At 40.6% G+C, this 13,866-nt stretch overlaps 1 protein-coding gene across 1 annotated transcript in view; it reads left to right on the forward strand.

Annotated features, from left to right (window-relative positions):
• Positions 1–1,121: 1,121 nt before the first annotated feature.
• TRUB1 (TruB pseudouridine synthase family member 1) overlaps positions 1,122–13,866 on the forward strand; it is a 39,484-nt gene continuing 26,739 nt past the window's right edge. The window contains exons 1-2 of the mRNA XM_003825613.5: positions 1,122–1,512; positions 5,600–5,698. Coding sequence (XP_003825661.1) covers positions 1,227–1,512; positions 5,600–5,698 — 385 coding nt within the window. The 5' untranslated portion in view covers positions 1,122–1,226. The remainder of the gene's footprint in view (positions 1,513–5,599; positions 5,699–13,866) is intronic.

Raw genomic sequence — 13,866 nt, forward strand, 5'->3', positions numbered from 1 at the left:
ACAAGAATAGAGAACTCTTTCCTGAGGCTAATGGACACCATGCTCCTTTCGATGCAGTCATCCCTTCTGAAGTCACAACATCTTCCTGGAAAAATTAACATCTTGAAGCAGGGCCAGGTGTCCACTAATCTTGTGATATGCCAATCTTTTCAGTTAGCTTAGGCTTTTATAATAGACCACAAGAGTAGGTGACTTCCTTCTAGGAGTTTCAGCTTTCCACCCTGAAAAAACTCCCTCAAAGATTTTTTTTGCCTTTTAATAAATTGTTCTGCCATGTGTCCGTTGCACGAATGGGTGCAAGTTCAAATGGGACCCCATAACTGGTGATTGTGAGCAGCTAAGGGGCATCACTAAAATACTAGATATTAAAGTCCAAGAGTATGATGAGGACAAAGAGTGGTTGTAAAGAAACCTAAAAAACAATGAGGGCAAACTTTATCTGTCTCACAATAGTTATGATAGCATTTAATGTATCTGGTGCAGAAGTAGTTGTTCTCCACTCTGCCTTGTGCTGGAATCAAAACAATATTCCTCAATCTTGTTAGGGAGTGAATAACTTTTAGGGAGAAGGTCTCGAATGGAAAGTAGTTTAAAGTTTATGAATTGCAAGAATGCCTTTTGATATCTAAGCAATGTGTAGTAAGGAATTCAACCCACAGAAGAGCTGATATTCAAAATCAGAATTATTAAAAATTGTAGTGGGGGCAGTGGAGGTTTGGGGAGGGTGAACAGGAGTGCATGAAGAGCATCAGAATAAGCCCAAGTAATTTACCATTGGCTTGGTTTCTTCGGGGAATTTGAAGAATTCATATTTATACGTTTTCAAATATTTATTTAAGTGCCTACAACATGTGAGGCATTTGGGAATGTCTCAGTTAACGTGGTACATAAGTTCCTTGCTCTAATAGAGCTCACATTTGGATGTCTTCTAATTCTGAACCTGAATGTAAGAGCACAATACAATCAATGAAGCAGTGAGCCCAGGAAGCCATGGATCTTCACAAGCCTCAGGAAAAGTCAACATTTAAAATTTTCTATTTAAAGTACAAGGGCACAGCAAGCTCTTGGTCTATATGGGAAGGCCATGGACTACAATTCCCACAAGTCCTTGCGACCTCTCCGTTCTGCGCAGCTTCGCGGTATGAGGAAGAGGGTCCTGTCAGGCGCACTCTTGTTGCATCATCAGCGTGCACCTCCACGATGGAACAGGTCTGGGCTAGAAAAGTATGGCCGCTTCTGAGGCGGCGGTGGTGTCTTCGCCGTCTTTGAAAACAGACACATCCCCTGTCCTTGAAACTGCAGGAACGGTCGCAGCAATGGCTGCGACCCCGTCAGCAAGGGCTGCAGCCGCGGTGGTTGCGGCCGCGGCCAGGACCGGATCCGAAGCCAGGGTCTCCAAGGCCGCTTTAGCTACCAAGCTGCTGTCCTTGAGCGGCGTGTTCGCCGTGCACAAGCCCAAAGGGCCCACTTCAGCCGAGCTGCTGAATCGGTTGAAGGAGAAGCTGCTGGCAGGTACTGCAGCCCGGGTGGGGACCAGGCTGAGGCGGTCGCTGCGAGAGGGGAAGCACATTAGGCTTTTTGCGACGCTCGTGATTCAAGAGACAAAAGGAGGGGAAAGGGAGAATGACCATTGAATTAGCTCTGGACAGGAATCTCGGGCATCTCGGGCTTGGACTTGCCCTGGCACGAACTCTTGTAGCCTACTTGGCAGTTGTAGTTCTCAACGGGAGAAAAAAAACCCGTACTTACACAATAAAACCCAGCCCTTGGGCGTGCAGACCTGTTTTCTGTAATCTGATCGATCCCTCAGGAGGCTTTTGTTGGGTTCATGTGGATGAACCCCAAAAGGAAGTACTGGCTCTGCACCCCTAAAGTTGCATTCCTCAAAATGTATTGGAAATGCAGATATACTTCGTTAACCGAGACTTAATATAGTCGTTTTCACATTTTAATGGGCCTAACAATTACTTAGAGTCTCTTGTACAAATACAGATTCCTAATCCCTGCCCTGTCCGAGATTGTGATTCGGAGAGTTCGGGGTATTTTTAGGAAACTGCAATTCTAAATAGTTGCTCCAGGTGATTCCAGTGTAAGTAGTTTATGGACCACATTTGAGGAACACTAAATATAACTTGGCCACTAAGCTGAGAGTGTTCATTTCATTGATTCGTTTATTCACGTACACTGGGAAAATACTAGAAAAGCCTAAAGAATCACCCCGTTAATCAGCTCGGATGATTTCACACATAAAGCATCCAGGATCCTTAAGTTCATTGGACATATACAATAAGCCAGGTTTGTGCTAGCCTATAGAGACTTGAAGATGAAAGATAACTCTCTTACCTTAACTGAGCTGATAGCCTAGTAATTTCTGCACCTTGTGGTGGTAAAACTAGTTAGCTAAGTTATTCAAGGCCCTCCAGAGTTTGGCCGTATTCTGTCTCGCCATTAAACCAGTACAGGTACTTTCTTACATTGTTTAGTGTCCCATGGAAAACTTTACACTTTAAAGAAGTGCAAAAACAAATTATTCTGATGGGAATTATAACTGACAGTACAGATTTAAGTGTTTATGGGCAAATAGGTACACTCCTGCAGATGTTTAATTCCAGTATCACGACTACTCGTTCTTTTATTAAAGTTTTGCTTTGTTGCCTGAAAGTATGGGTCATACAGAGGACGTCAAAGTGAGGAATTGCATCAAGGATATGTATTGTGGTATCATCATAGTTTTTTAGTTTTCCTTCATAGAACTACTGCTTTCCTGATTTGTTAGCTAAACTCTGGGTTTCTTTTTTTTTTTTTTTTTTATCCTTAAGGTAATGATTACCATTCTTTCAGACAAGTTTCTGACAAAGCCATATTCTGGCCTTCTGGCTAATCTGCCTCTAAGAACTGAAGTTTCTTGTTGAATCTTGGTTAAAATGTTTCAAGGCTCTTGCTAGGCTAGAACCTTTAGCTAGAGACATTCTCATTATCCTCGATTTCTATATTGCTTGTGATTGGCCTATTCTGTATTTATGTTAGTTAGGCTAGGGCTTTCCAAATGTCATTGTAATTGGCTGTCAGAATTGCTTGGGAAGTTTTTTTTTTTTTTTTTTTTTTTTGAGATGGAGTTTCGCTGTTGTTGCCCAGGCTGGAGTGCAACGGCAAGATCTCGGCTCACTGCAACCTTCGCCTCCCGGGTTCAAGTGATTCTCCTGCCTCAGCCTCCCAAGTAGCTGGGATTACAGGCATGCACCCCCCAATGCCCGGCTAATTTTGTATTTTTGATAGAGACGGGGTTTCTCCATGTTAGTCAGGCTGGTCTCGAACTCCCGACCTCAGGTGATCTGCCCGCCTCAGCCTTCCAAAATGCTGGGATTACAGGCATGAGCCACCACTCCCGGCCTTGGGAAGGTTCTTAAAGATACCTACATTCTAATGCCATGTTTGACAACCATGATCAGTGGTTGTGTCCTCTAATACCATTCCTTGTCTTTCTTTGCATTGATTCCTATTATGCTACAATCTCTACTCTTTGTCTGTTGGGATCCTTCAAAGCCCTAAGTGTACCAGAATTTTATAGCTAGAAAATAATAAAAATCCACGAATACTTAGTTCAGTGGGGTGAACCAAATTCCCCACTTTATATAGTAGAGGCAGTATGTCTGTAAGTTAGAAGGAGGTATATTTGGGCACAAAGGGAAGATGGTATATTTATGGGGCCTTCTTACTCCAAGGGGTGTCAAGTTGAAAATATAAAGAGTTCCCCAAAAGGTTTCTGTTAATTTATGAGTGAGAGATCCATGATGGATTGCAAGTGACAGATCAAGGGTTTGAAACTGAGGTCTGGCCTTAGAAGTTTATGTCAAAGCAGACAACCATACCCTTCTAAGTATGATGATGTCATAATTAGGGAATGACGCCAGGGTGTTCCAGAGACCATGGTTCTGACTCAGTAGAGTGGTAATTTTGTTGGGAGGCTGAGCCACCCAGCATATCCTTTTGGCCATTTAATCTGGCTTCTGCATTTCCACTGTTGCTTTGTTTTCCCTCCTCCCTTCTCTGTCCACTCGTTTCGTTTTCTTTGCTTTATTTTCTTTCTGCTCAGTGTCAGTTTTGATAAGGAAGGTTTGATGGGCTTGGGGGCAGGTATAGATCAATATAGCAGTTCCTGCTTTTCTCTTCTTTCTCACTTGAAGTCTAATAGCCAATACTCTCTCAGTATGTTATATGCCATCATCAAAAACAATTTATATTTATCCAGAAGGAAGCACTGGCTCTGTCTCCCCAAAAGATATTTTGCATTATCTTTTTTTTTTTTTTTTAAACAGGACAGGATCTCACTCTGTTGCCCAGGCTGGAATACAGTGGCACAATCTTGGCTTACTGCAACCTCTGCCTCCTGAGCTCAAGCAGTCCTCTCACCTAAGCCTCCCCGGTAGCAAGGACTATAGGTGCACACCACCATGCCCACCTAATTTTTGTATTTTATTTTGGGTAGAGACAGGGTTTCCCTGTGTTGCCCAGGGTGGTCTCAAACTTCCAGGTTCAAGTGATCCACCCATCTCGGCCTCCCAAAGTGCTGGGATTACAGGCATGAGCCACTGTGCCCGGCTCACTTTATGTTTACAACAGGAATATGAGATAAGCCGGGCTGGCATCCTCTTTTTAAAAATCTAAATGCTTAGGAAGTTAAGGTGCAACTTAATCTTAGCTGCTTTCCACATAACGTTTTGTTGAGATTCGCTTCCTTTGTTTATTTATTTATTTTTGAGACGGAGTCTTGCTCTATCACCCAGGCTAGAGTGCAGTGGCGTGATCTTGGCTCACTGCAAACTCCGCCTCCCAGGTTCACGCCATTCTCCTGCCTCAGCCTCCTGAGTAGCTGGCACTACAGGCACCCGCCACCACGTCCGGCTAATTTTTTGTATTTTTAGTAGAGACGGTGTTTCACCATGTTAGCCAGGATGGTCTCAATCTCCTGACCTCGTGATCCGCCCGCTTCGGCCTCCCAAAGTGCTGGGATTACAGGTGTGAGCCACAGCACCCGGCCTAGATTTGCTTCTTTAATGAATTGAAAATTTTGGTTAGGAGAAGGAGACAGCGAATGCAGGGAGTTTGGGAATTTAGTGTATTTAGAAGTAGCCCTGCATGAGATGTACTCGCAATGTTAGGTAGCTGGAGATAGCAGCAAAGACCATGGAAGAGATTCAGAAATGAAAATTGAGGACTTTTAAAAGTATCTTTCTATATAAAAATTAACTTCTTTTCATGGTTCTCTATCTAACAGCCCACCACTACCAAGAATTTACTAGATTTTTGCGGGTTAGCTTGGATATTTACCCACCTTTTAAAAATGCCGTTTTTCTCTTAGAGAATGAATTCTACTGTCTTGATAGCTAATTTTGGAATACTCTTTCTTTATAATTTAGGGAATGTCCATTTTAAAATCTTTTCTTTGCTAGTAATGAGGTCATAGTCTCTTAACATGTAAAGTTTGTATAATACTTTCTGTTTGTTTTGAAAATGCCATCCCCTCTTCCTCCCAAGTTTATGAAGATCCTACTTCATTTGTCTTGGTGATCACCTTTTTTCATCCCCATTTCTCTCATAGAAGCTGGAATGCCTTCTCCAGAATGGACCAAGAGGAAAAAGCAGACTTTGAAAATTGGGCATGGAGGGACTCTAGACAGCGCAGCCCGAGGAGTTCTGGGTAAGAGATATGAAAGGCAGTTAAGTGTCCACTGTCACTTAATATCAGAAAGAAACACTGGTTGAGAACAGATAGATTGACTAAAGCCTTCTATTTTTCAGTCATTTTGGAATGTTTCAGATCTACTGGATATATATAGTGCCATCTTTTAAAGAAGCCCTTAAATGGTACAAGGCCTACAAGGCTGTTAGAAATAGCTACTTTTATGTGTGGATGGGACTTTGAAAAAAGGTTTCTCTCTGTGCAGAAAAGAGTTAACATAGCAGGCCTGAAATTACTATCTTTAGAAAGGCTTGCTTGGACAGCTTGCCCTTGGCTGGTATCTGGGAACTTGGATTTTGGGAGTGTTCCCACCCTTCTCTGTCTGATAAGGCTGGTTGGCTGTGCCTCAGATGTTCTGAGAACACCAGCTTTCCTTCTAGGAATCTGGAATTTTGTTCCACTGCTAAGGCAGAGGGTGCCTGAGTGATCATCCTGTCAAATCCCCAATAAAAGCTTTGGGCACTGGGGCCGGGTGCAGTGGCTCATGCCTGTAATCAGCACTTTGGGAGGCTGAGGCACGTGGATCACGAGGTCAGGAATTCGAGACCAGCCTGACCAACATGGTGAAACCCTGTCTCTTCTAAAAATACAAAAATTGGCTGGGTGTGGTGGCATGTGCCTGTAATCCCAGCTACTTGGGAGGCTGAGGCAGAAGAATCGCTTGAACCTGGGAGGCAGAGTGTTCAGTGAGCCGAGATCGCACCACTGCACTCCAGCCTGGGCGACAGAGGGAGACTGTCTCAAAACAAAACAAAACAAAACACAGCTTTGGGCACTGAGTTTCTAATGAGCTTCCCTGAGAGAAACATTGCACATGTGTTACCGCTTTTTTTGTTGTTGGAGAAAGCAGCACGCTTGAGCATCCCCTCACAGGAGGGAGAGAGGATAAGGAAGCTTGCGCCCAGATTTCTCTGTGTCTTTTTCTCTTACGGTCCAGCTGTGTATTCTTACTACATCACTGTAAAATTCTGAGCTATATATCAATCTTCGAATGTGGGCTGGTCTTGGGGATTCCTGACAAGGTAAAAGGCTCTGTTTGTCTGCCTATCTCTAATCTAATCTCTGAGATCAACTCTCTTGAGAAGGGGAAGCTTGAGAGTAAGTCATTTTCTGCTGGAGATGTATTAGTTGACCGTTTTATTGCTTGTGAAGGAAAATTGGTAGAATTGATCGAAGGGAATAAAAATATTTTATCCTTTTTTATTCCATTTTTTTTTTTTTTTTTTTGCACTTGGTAGAGATTCTGAAGTCCAACTTAATGGACTGCTAAAGTGTGTATACACAGGCTAGGGTATATTTTACTCTGTAACTGCATCCTTAGTCACAGAACTACCTACATACATTGGGATCCCTCTCAGTGCCCCCTTCCCCACATATGAGAAACAAACTTATGGAACAATACTTATCTTTTTACATGCTCTGGTATTTTATATTTTATTCAGTTTCATTTAGAGCAAAAATTAGGTACAAAGAAACAACAGCAAACCTTGATCTAAGCTATCCAAAGTAAATGAGCGCTTATTTAAAAGAATAAAATCGGTGAAGAAAATGGTATGCTTCAAGAACATTATATACTGTATGATTTTGTATTTTCTAAAATTATAGATTTATGTTGGCAATAATATTTTTACTTGAGGTTAAAATAGAAAAAATCAGTTTGAGACCAATCTGGCCAACATGGTGAGACCCTGTCTCTACTAAAAATACAAAAATTAGCCGGGCATGGTGGCATGTGCCTGTAATGCCAGCTACTCGGGAGGCTGAGGCAGGAGAATCACTTGAACCCAGGAGACAGAGGTTGCAGTGATCTGAGGTCGCGCCACTGCACTCCAGCCTGGGCAACAAGAGCGAAACTCTTGTCTCAATAAATAAATAAACAAACATAAAATAGAAAAAAATCAAGCTGGGCACAGTGACTCATGCCTATAATCCCAGTACTTTGGGAGGCCGAGGTAGGTGGATTGCTTGAGCCCAAGAGTCCAAGACCAGCTTAGACAATGTGGCGAAACCCCATATCTATAAAAAATTAAAAAATTAGCTGGGTGTGGTGACACATACCTATAGTCCCAGCTACTTGGGAGGCTGAGGTGGGAGGATCACTGGAGCCTGGGAAGTTGAGGCTGCAGTGATCTGTGGTTGCACCACTGCACTCCAAAAAAACAAGCACAACAAAACAAAAACCCCAGTTAATAATAACAAGCATTTATTGAGCATTTACTGTATATAAGGTCTTCAGTTTTGGGTATTCATAAGTTCTATAGTTTAATTCTCATTGTAACCTATAAGAGAGGTTATTACTATCCCCATTTTACAGAAGAAGAAAGGAAGACCCTGAGAGATAAAGTAACATGTTCACTGTCATAGAATTAGTGAGTGACAAAGTCAGGATTTGAGCCCAGATCTGCTCAGTTCCAAAGCATCTGCCCTATTGTGGATGGCAGATACCTGGTGCTCCTGCTTTTGTTCCTCATGCCCTGTGCTCTTGGCAGAAATTAGGGCTTCATGATTCTTACCAGCTTAGCACTTCAGTAGCCTATACCAGTTGATTAGAGTTGGCCTTTGAGTTGAAGCCTTTGTTTCTAACCCTTCTGCTTTACTGTTTTCCAGGCATGGCACCACAAATACAAGGAAAGAGAGGATAAGATCAGTTGCTTGTTTACGAATAGATCAATTCTATTAATTTTGGGTGGCGGTTCTTCATTGGCATGCAGAAAATAGTGATATTCAAGGCAGTGAATGAAAGTTTAGTTATTACCCTGAACCTAAGGCTAGCTTGTCCAACCTTTGGCCTGTGGGCTGCACGTGGCCTAGGGCAGCTTTGAATGCAGCCCTACACAAATCTGTAAACTTTCTTGAAACATCATGAGTTTTTTTGTGATTTTTATTTTTTTTAAGCTCATCAGCTACCGTTAGTGTATTATGTGTGTGGCCCAAGACAATTCTTCTTTCATTGTGACCCAGGGAAGCCAAAAGATTGGACACTCTTGGCCTAAGGGATCTTGTTGAAGCTTCCATTTTAGTATTATGAAGGGGCTGAGATTTGTATGCATGGAAGAAATTGTATTGGAAACAGTTTTCTGGTTGGAGGCTCAATTTATATTTGATCACACAGGGACTTTTATGATGATATAATATGTTCATATGTCAGATGTATTAATTTTTCTTTTAATGCATGTGATTTCCGAGGAGAGAGAAAGTTTAAAAAATTGTAGGTGTTTAGTCACAGAGTAAGGGATGTTTGTTGTCCAAGTTAGCAGTTCTGGAAACTTATGAGAAGTCGATTTTTGATTGTGTGATAAAATAAACACTGAACTCTAATCATACTTCGGTTTGTACACTGGCTACTGGCTGCTTTAGTTACTAACTGTATACATCCTAAGAAAATCTCGTAACTTCACTGAACGTGTCTTCATCTCTTAAAAGAGGATAATGTCTACCAAAACTAAGTCAAAAGGTTTTCAAAAATATTTTACAAAATACCTATAGTATATAGATATATACTTTATCCTGTGAAGTGCTGTATACAGGTCTTTTTTATTTTTATTTATTTATTTTTTTGAGATGAGTCTTGCTCTTGTTGTCCAGGCTTGAGTGCGGTGGCGTGATCTCAGCTCACTGCAACCTCCACCTCCCAAATTCAACTGATTCTCCTGCTTCAGCCTCCTGACTAGCTGGGATTATAGGCGACCGCCACCATGCCCTGCTAATTTTTGTATTTTTAGTAGAGTCAGGGTTTCATCATGTTGACCAGGGTGGTGTTCGACTCCTGATCTCAAGTGATCTGCCCACCTCTGCCTCCCAAAGTGCTGGGATTACAGGTGTGAGCCACCATGCCCGGCCAAAAGGTCTTTTTTGAAAAAAACAAACAAACAAAAAAAACTAAAACTGGACCTGTGCGAAAAAAATATACTTTTACTTTCAACATTTTTTTTTTGCAATATTAATGGTGCAGATTAAGAATTTAGCTGACAATTTAAGATTATAACCTGAAATTCAGGTTTATAATTCTATAGCATAATTGCTAGAGGGTTCACAAGTTTCTCAAAAATACGTGGTAGGCAAAATAATGGCTCTCTAAAGGTGTCTGTGTCCTAATTTCCATAACCTGTGAATATATTAGGTTACATCACAAGGAACATTAGGGTTGTAGATGGAATTGATGTTGCTAATCAGCTGACTTTAAGATAGATTATCCTGGAATTTCCAAGTGGACCCAATGTAATCATAATATTCTTTAAAAGTGGAAGAGGAGGCAGAAGAGAGAGTCAGAGGAGATGTGGCAGTGGAAGCAGAGGTTGGAGTAATGTGGTTGCTGGCTTTGAAGAGTGAAGGGGATCACAAGCCAAAGAATGGGGGCAGCCTGTAAAAGCTGGAGGAGGCAAAAATAAAAGGTCCTCTACGGAGGCTCTAGTGAAGGATTCTCCCCTAGCACCTCCAAAGAAGAACACGGTCAAGCCAACCCTTTGATTTTAAGCCTAGTTAAACCTGTTTCAGGCTTCTGACCTCCCCAACTATATGATAAAAAGTTTGTATTGTTTTAAGACAGATTGGTAATTTGTTACAGTAGCAATAGGAAAGGAATACACCTATTTATCATAAATCACTTAAAATGTAAATAAAATTTCTATATACCATTTCAAAAAAATTTTTTTTAACTTTAGAGGTTATAGAAACAGTGAGAAAATTTAGAAAATACAAGAAAGTTGAAAATAAATTATCCATTTTCCACCTTTCATCAATAGTCAGTTAACATTTTTGCCATATTTCCTTGTAGCTTTTTGTCTGCAGATTTTTAAAGTTGAGATCTACTTCACTGTGTATACTTACATATCCATTTTTTTAAACTTAACATTGTAACATAAACATTGTTCATGTTGATAAGCTCTTTGTAAACTTTATTTTTAATGGCTATAAAATGTTCCGTCATATGGCTAAAATACCATTTATTAACCATTTCCCTATTTGAGGTCACTGAGGTTATCACCAGAGTTTTGTCAGAACTGATTTTGTGAGAGATGTCTTTATAGATAGAACTTTTTGTTTGTTTTGTTTTTAGTTTTTACCCACACATCTGTATCAGCCAGATGTTTCAGATTCTTAAAATAGATTCCTACGATTGGAAAGATACAGGTCTTGTAAGATGATCCTACAGAAAGCTGGAAATACATGTATAGAGTCCATGCCTGTCCTAAAGAGACTCTCATCATAAACAAATTCTATCTTTTTGATTTGAGAATGGGATACTAGGACATTGGATAAGTTTGGAGATAGTTATTTTTGTTTTTGTTTTTTTAACGGAAAAGACATTTGAGTGAGCACAGAACACTTGGGAGATAGAGTAGGAGAGTAGTAATTGTGCAACAGTGCATGGAAAACCCCGTTATTCATCTACTCTCTACATTCTCCACACCTTTTCAAACGTGGTGCCTTTGCTCATGTTTTTCTTTTATAAGCTGCTCATCTCTCTCAGCACCTTTGGTTGTAGAAGTCCTACTGACCTTTCCAGGTTCAGCTGAAATGCCATTTCCTACCTTTGAAGCCTGCCTGCTGCTCTTCTATACTGCTAATGTAAAATTTCATTTTGTTCTCTTAGTTTTTGTTAATATCTGTCTCCCTATTATATTGTTAAATCACAGCTGAAGCCAGGTCTTATTTATTTCTGTACCTACACAATAAGTACTGGATACAATTTTGAATGATTGAAGGGAAAAAATGCCGAGTAAAAATTCTGTCCGGGAAACTAACCTGTGAATGAAAAGCTGCTGGTTGGCTAGGTTCCAACTCCAGATAATTTTTCTATATGCCACCACCATATTAGTCTTCCTAAAAATCTGCTTTCACTAATCACCTCACTTCAATGGCACTTGGTTATTCTTAGGTATAAAATGAGAGGATTAAGCTGGGTAACTCTAAGATGGCTTCTTTTAAATTTTATCCTTTTGGGTCACTAAACTAGCTCAGAAACCATCATGAGTTCAGTACTTCAGCCATGTTAAAGTCAAACATGTCAGCCTGCTTCTAAGACACCCTGTGTTCAGTTGATAAACCTACTGTTCTCATCCTTGTATCTGAGAGTTTGTGCAATTATTTTCTTTTTTAGAACATGCTTCTCTTCTCTCTGTTGTGTTCCCTATACATCCTTCAAAGGCCTAATACAAACTCCGAAATGCTTGAATGAAGCATTCTCCGGCCTCTTTAGCCGTTTAGGATGCTCCCACCTTTGTCCTGCTTTGGCAGCGGTTCTCTCTCTGTTCATTTGACACTTAGTCTTATACTATCATATTGTTATTTAGCATTATTCACTCATTAGGCAACATTTCTTGAGCACTGTGATTTTTCTGTATTTTATTTTCCTGATGAGATTATAAGCTGTTTCAAAGTTAGGAAATGTGTCACAGGTTTCTTTGTTTTTCCATTGGAAGTATTCCTCTTGGGATTATGTGCATAGTAGTTGTTCAAAAAAAATTGATTGGAGATTTATTTGAATGGAATCGAGTCGCATTGAATCTTTCCTGTTTGCCTCATCAGCAGCAGTATCTACAAGTTCTGTCATTTGAAGAGTATTATGCTCTTCAGAGGATTACTGAGGACAGACTGTTTTTGATCTTAGACCTTGAACTATATGACTTAGAAGGATCAATACAGATGAGTGTCATAGAAGTTTTGAGGAGGTTGGAATAGACTTTATAAACGAGTTGGGGCTTGAGCTGGGCTTCAAAGGATTGACTTTGAATACTTTAATAAGGAGTCGGTGCTGTAGGCACTGGGACCCTACTAAGGATTGTTTGGGGGGCTTTGTAATGTGACAAATAGGGTTTCAGAAATGGTTATGAAGTGGTATGAATTGGAAGAGGAAGGGATAGGATGTAGAACCGTCAGGTTTGCAGGGATGTAGGCTGGTTGCAGTGAGAAGAAAGCCTAGGTGAGTTAAGGTGGCAGAGGGAATGGAAAGGAAGGGGGGTCTGTTCTTAGACCATTTGGTTTGAATCTTAACTCTACCGGGTACTGGTTGTGAGATGCTGGACAAAGTTCTTAGTCTCTTATTCCTGTTTCCTCATCTATCAACAGGGGTAATTATACTATCTTTTAAAGTTTTTTTGTTTGTTTGTTTTGTTTTTGAGACAGAATTTTGCTCTTGTCACCCAGGCTGGAGTGCAATGGTATGATCTTGGCTCACTGCAACCCCTGCCTCTTGGGTTCAAGCGATTCTCCTGCCTTAGCCTCCCAAGTAGCTGGGATTACAGGCATGCGCCACCATACCTGGCTAATTTTGTATTTTTAGTAGAGACGGGTCTTGAACTCCTGACCTCAGGTGATCCGCCCACCTCAACCTCCCAAAATGCTGGGATTACAGGCGTGAGCCAACACACCTGGCCTTTTAAAGTTGTTATAAGGATTAAATGGGATAATGAAAGGAGAGCATTTAGAGTAGAATCTGATACATGGTAAACTCACTGAATGATATTTGCTGTAAATATTGGAGATATTTTTTCCAGTTTGCCAATCAGTAGTCCTTGTTTGCTCTTATAATTCTGAATTGTGGTGGTTGTATTGTGTTCTTATGCACAGTTGTATCTGTTGATGACAAATATTTCTATACTTACAAAAATGTGGCTTCTTAACAAATAGAGAAGTGACTAAATCCTCTCACCCTCACCAAGTGAAATGTGTTGACGTATGAATAATATTTGAAATTTAAGAGAAAGGTAGGCCATTGTTGTACTTTGGGCTCTGTAAATACATTCTTCAGCCTTCATTTTACCTTGTATTCTTTGTGTTAGACTGATTTGTTATGTTTCTCTTTTCTTGATTGTATATACTGCTGGGTGCTAATCATCTTTAAATGGTTCATTAGCTGTGATAATGGCTTTTGCTTTGTTTAATAATGAATTCTGTCAAAAGACTTTATCATACCCACTTGAACATGGTTAATTGTGCCGTGTGTTTTTCACTGGTGCCAATATAAAATTCCAGTGCGTCCTTTGAGATTGTTCTAAGGCTTCATTGTCTAATTGGCTGGGTTAAGGTTTCTACTGAGTTTAATACTTTGAGAATGGGGAGAAAGGTCTTCTCTCGTCCCTTCTTTAGAATTTCTTAGTTGCATGACAAGTTCAACTGTTTGGAGT

The sequence above is a fragment of the Pan paniscus genome, chromosome 8 (assembly GCF_029289425.2).
Source record: "Pan paniscus chromosome 8, NHGRI_mPanPan1-v2.0_pri, whole genome shotgun sequence".
NCBI lineage: Eukaryota > Metazoa > Chordata > Mammalia > Primates > Hominidae > Pan > Pan paniscus.